This window comes from Benincasa hispida, unplaced genomic scaffold (assembly GCF_027475165.1).
Source record: "Benincasa hispida cultivar pf3 unplaced genomic scaffold, pf3_genome.v1.1 HicScf338, whole genome shotgun sequence".
Lineage (NCBI taxonomy): Eukaryota > Viridiplantae > Streptophyta > Magnoliopsida > Cucurbitales > Cucurbitaceae > Benincasa > Benincasa hispida.
In genome coordinates this window covers 1681-6119 of record NW_028326424.1, presented here as the reverse complement: position 1 = coordinate 6119, position 4439 = coordinate 1681, and the positions used below count along the sequence as shown (strand labels likewise).

At 29.9% G+C, this 4439-nt stretch overlaps 1 protein-coding gene across 1 annotated transcript; it reads left to right on the top strand.

Annotated features, from left to right (window-relative positions):
* The first annotated feature begins 1821 nt into the window (after nucleotides 1–1821).
* Nucleotides 1822–3434, top strand: LOC150030290 (uncharacterized). Its single transcript, XM_090309851.1, has 3 exons — nucleotides 1822–1932; nucleotides 2841–2974; nucleotides 3116–3434. The coding sequence occupies exons 1-3, from the start codon at nucleotides 1822–1824 to the stop codon at nucleotides 3432–3434; spliced, it is 564 nt and encodes a 187-aa protein (XP_090165977.1).
* Nucleotides 3435–4439: the final 1005 nt, after the last annotated feature.

Sequence of the window (4439 nt, the reverse complement as noted above, 5' to 3'; positions counted from 1 at the left end):
CGAGGCGGGGTTAGGGTCGGGGAATATATTCTCCATCCCCGGTCCCAAATTGCAAAACGGGAAAAAATTCTCCACTCTTTCCCCATTCATTTGGTGATTTTCCATCCCGTTCGGAGTGGATCCCGGGGCCCAAACCCGATGAGTTTTATCTCTACGCAAGTCCTTTTGACAAGATTTTATTTTCATTCCATGAGAAGACTAAGGAAGGATTTCACTTGGTGTGGAACACAACAAAAAAGTTAAAGCGATAGTCATTTGAAACACAAAATACTTTTTTTTTATTCACAATCACGCTTCATATGTGAAGATTAAAAAATATATATATTTTTAAAACTTTTATGAAAGTTACGATGATTTAGTTTTTATGCTTTTAAATATGTAGTAATTTAGATTTTGATCTTGTACCATATTAGTAATTATAATGTCCCAATTTAATCTACTGTGATAATTTAGTTCTTATACTTTTAAATATATAATAATATAGTCTATGATCTTGTAACGAATTAGTAATTATACTTTACCAATTTGTAATGATTTAGTCTCTATTGTGAAAAATATGTGATTTGAAATTTAATAAACTTTCTTACCTATCTAAACTTAGTAGTTATGTAATAAAAAGTTGACATATAATTTTGATGAGATTATTGGTATATGGATTAAATTATTACAAATTTGAAGTTACATTTTATAATTCACAAAGTATTAGAGACCAAATCTTTACCAAAATTTCCCCTTAGTTTTCTTCAAGAAAGTTTTAAAGTTAAATTTGCTTCTCGTTCAATGGTCATTCTATTATAATGATTATATTTTTTTTTGTCATTCTAACAATTTTGTTTTTAACCTTTTCTTAAATTAACCTGTTTATTACAGACATGTTTTTGATTTTTTTTTAAAAAATAATGAGATGCTTGATAATGATTTGGGGGTTTTTCTTCTTTTGAAGGAATAATGATTTTGGGTTTTATTTTAACGTGTTTCAAATAAAAAAAATGAATCAACTTATTTATAAATATAAAAAAATCAACCTATCAGTGATAGATTGTGATAGATCGTGATAGACATAGCGTCTATCACGATTTATCGCCTATTGATAGATGTTTATAGCAATCTGTCATTGATAGACATTGATAAACAATGACATTTTGTTATATTTAAAAGTATTTTCAGTAGTTTTATCATTTAAAATTATTACCTTTTTATTTTCTATTTATAAAAGAACAAGCTTGTATAGTACTATCATTTTCTTTTTGTTTCGTAATAGACTCCTCAAAACTCAAGAGGAATTTAAAATTCTGAAAAAACTGAAAACTAAAAAAGAGATAATATACAATATTTTTTAAAAATTATTATTATTGCTATTTATAATTTGGTTAATTGATTTCAAAGTTTATGAAAGAATGAAAAACAATATAAAGAAATAGATAGCAAATAAGTTTTATTTATTACCCAAAAAAAGACACCAAAGAATTTCAATTTTTTTTAAATAAAATAATTAGCCATGGTAAAAAGTAATTTTATTTATTTATTTTGCCGAGATTCCAAAGCGTACTCAAACATAGGAAGCAAATCTAAAACATTTGAGACCATAAAAATACAACCCTTTTTTTTCCCCCCTTTTTTTAAAAATAATAATCATAATAATAAACCAAAGCTAGCTAGCCCTAAATATGGATTGAAGTTGAAACCATTAGAAGTGAAAGAAAAATATCAAATACATATTTTGATACTAAAATTCTATATAAATATATCATACTATCATCTTCCAAAATCCAACTTCACATTATTTAAAAATTAAAAAAAAAAAAAAAAAGTATGAAATCAATGGCAGCAAAGGGAGTGATGATCAAAAGTGAGGAAGTCCCAAAGTGCGAGTATCGAAACGACGCTGTTTTGATAAAACCAAGCAGCGAAACTCCGAAGCATATTTCTAAGGTTTTCGATGAAGTGTGTTTTGGTTTATTGAAATATGATCTTTCGAGAGTTCTAGTGGATTATTATCCCCTGGCTGGACGGCTTAGGGCTTGTCCTGTGGACCCTCAGAAGCTTGAAATTAACATATATATGTTAAATGTGGAGTCTTATCCTCTTTGCAATAATTTATATATCTCAAATATTTGTTTCAATTATACTTTATTTTAACCAATGCTTTTAATGTTAAAAGATCCAATTGCAATAGCTGATCTACTAAACTATTGTACAATGAAGTGTAAAATTTAAAATGTTAAAGTGTTTAAAAACTAAGAAAATATTTTAACATGTGGCAAGTAAGTATGATGACTAAGAAATTTGAAAGAAAATTATTTGAAGAAGAAAGTTGAAAAGAAATTTAGAAAACTAAGATTAATCAACTAGTGTATTATCACTTTTAAAAAATAGTTTTTAAAATTTTAGCAATAAATTCAAATATTTACCTAAGGAAGAAGAAAATCATGGTAAGATAATGGTGAGAAAGCAAACAAAATTTTCAAAAATAAAAATAAAAAAATAGTTATGAACCTAAACTATGATCATACCCGAACTTTATAATGTCAAAAATTTCAAATATTTATCAAGATGAAGATCGTGAGAAAGCAAAAACAATTTTCAAAAATAAAAAAACAAAACAAAAAATAGTTGTTAAAGGGACCTAAACTGTGGTCATACTCGAACTCTATGGTTAAAATTCTAAAAATCACACTATTTGTTAATATTATTCTTTTATGTTTCCTTTTTCTCTTTTTCAGAAAATATTGTTCTTTTTTTTTTTTTTTTTTTTGTAATTTCTTTTCCCAGAAAAAAAAAAAGAAAAAAGAAAAAAGAAGAAGAGAATTCATGGTATTTAAAAATTAGAGAATTTTCAGGTTACGTATCTCCGGTGTGGTGGTATGATTCTAACCACGGCGATCAATCACTGTTTATGCGATGGCATTGGAACGTCCCAATTTCTGCATGCCTGGGCCCAAATTATTTCCCAATCAAATCTCCCCCGTCGGCCGTCCACTAATCCCACCGTTCCACAACCGCCACGTCAAGCTCACGGCTATTACAGAAATACCTTCGTTCTCGGATGCGCCAAATCTTCTGTTAACGAATTGGCCTGCTCATGGCTTTAAACGCCGTCGTTCACTTGGTGCAGAACGCCAAATCGATCATCGATGACCGTTTACGTCAACTCGACGATCATTCTGCTGAAGGACAAAAGCCTCCAATCCGACTTGTCGTCCAGTTTGGTTATATCGGACTGGTTAAAATTGGGATTTCAGGACTTGGATTTTGGGTTCGGGAAGCCTCTTGAATTGAACCCTTTAACCAGCGATGTCTTCTGCTTGTTTCCGCCGGTGATCGGAGATGTTAAGGCCGTGAGAGTTCTCGTGCCTCTTCCGGCGAATGTGGTTGAGAAGTTTGAGTATTATATGACCGGAGAGTGCTTTTCCGATGGAGAAACGAACGTTTGAAAGGACTAAGGAGGCCTACATCCTCGGTCTACTTACGATATAAATGGGCTATTTTAAATGGGCCTTACATTGTTGGTCTGATCTGCCCAATAGGCCCAAAATGGTGTGTGTGATGGACTTTTCTGAATTTGGATTTAAATGACTGCTAAATGCTAATTAACGTTTGTGTTTGTAGATGCCCATTAATGGCCCGTGCCGGATGCACAAATAACGATCAAACTCAAAATAATAAAAAAAATATAGAATAAGGATAAACACATTAGAAATATGACACAAAATTAGCACCATATATCACTGAAGCTATATAGGTAAATGACTAAAAAGGCCACACGCAGTCCACCATTTCACACTTCTTTTGGTTTTCTCAAATTGAAAATTATCACTAGTAGCAACTGATGATAATTATCAGTGATGCTATCAGTTACAGTTTTCAATTTGAGAAATATTAATACAATCTTAAAATAGCAACACTTGAAATATCACCTTTCAATTTGCTATCAATTTTCAATGTTTATCGTTGGTACACTTTGATCAATTGGAATCAAACTTGAAATATTAACACTAAAGACTATCAGTAAATATCAATGATAGATTATAAGTAGTTATCAACTTTTGAAAGGAAACTATCATCTTTTAAAGATTAAAATTTAAAGCTATAAATGATAGAAGTTTATCAATAAGAGGTCTATAAGTGATTATCGCTGATATTTACTTAAGTCATATCACCAATATCATTAATATCATTCATTTTATTGATATATACCTAAGTCATATCACTAATAACTATGTCTATCATTGATAGCTTCAATCAGTGGCTATCGCCGATAACTTTTAGCAGTGGCTATAAAAACTTTCATCAAATGGAATTGACTTTTATACCATTGATATCATCAATATATAGATATCATCTAAATTCTATCACCGATATTATTTATACCATAATTATCGGTGATAGCTTCTATCATTGATAACATGCTGTCATAGATAACTTATGTCATTTCTTTT

What these genes read in the sequence shown, in the direction of transcription:
- LOC150030290 (XM_090309851.1), top strand. Translation starts at nt 1,822, where the DNA reads ATGGCAGCAAAGGGAGTGATGATCAAAAGTGAGGAAGTCCCAAAGTGC. An exon ending in CTCCGAAGCATATTTCTAAG is followed by an intron (nt 1,933 to 2,840) that starts GTTTTCGATGAA and finishes GAGAATTTTCAG; the next exon opens with GTTACGTATCTCCGGTGTGG. An exon ending in TCAAATCTCCCCCGTCGGCC is followed by an intron (nt 2,975 to 3,115) that starts GTCCACTAATCC and finishes CACTTGGTGCAG; the next exon opens with AACGCCAAATCGATCATCGA.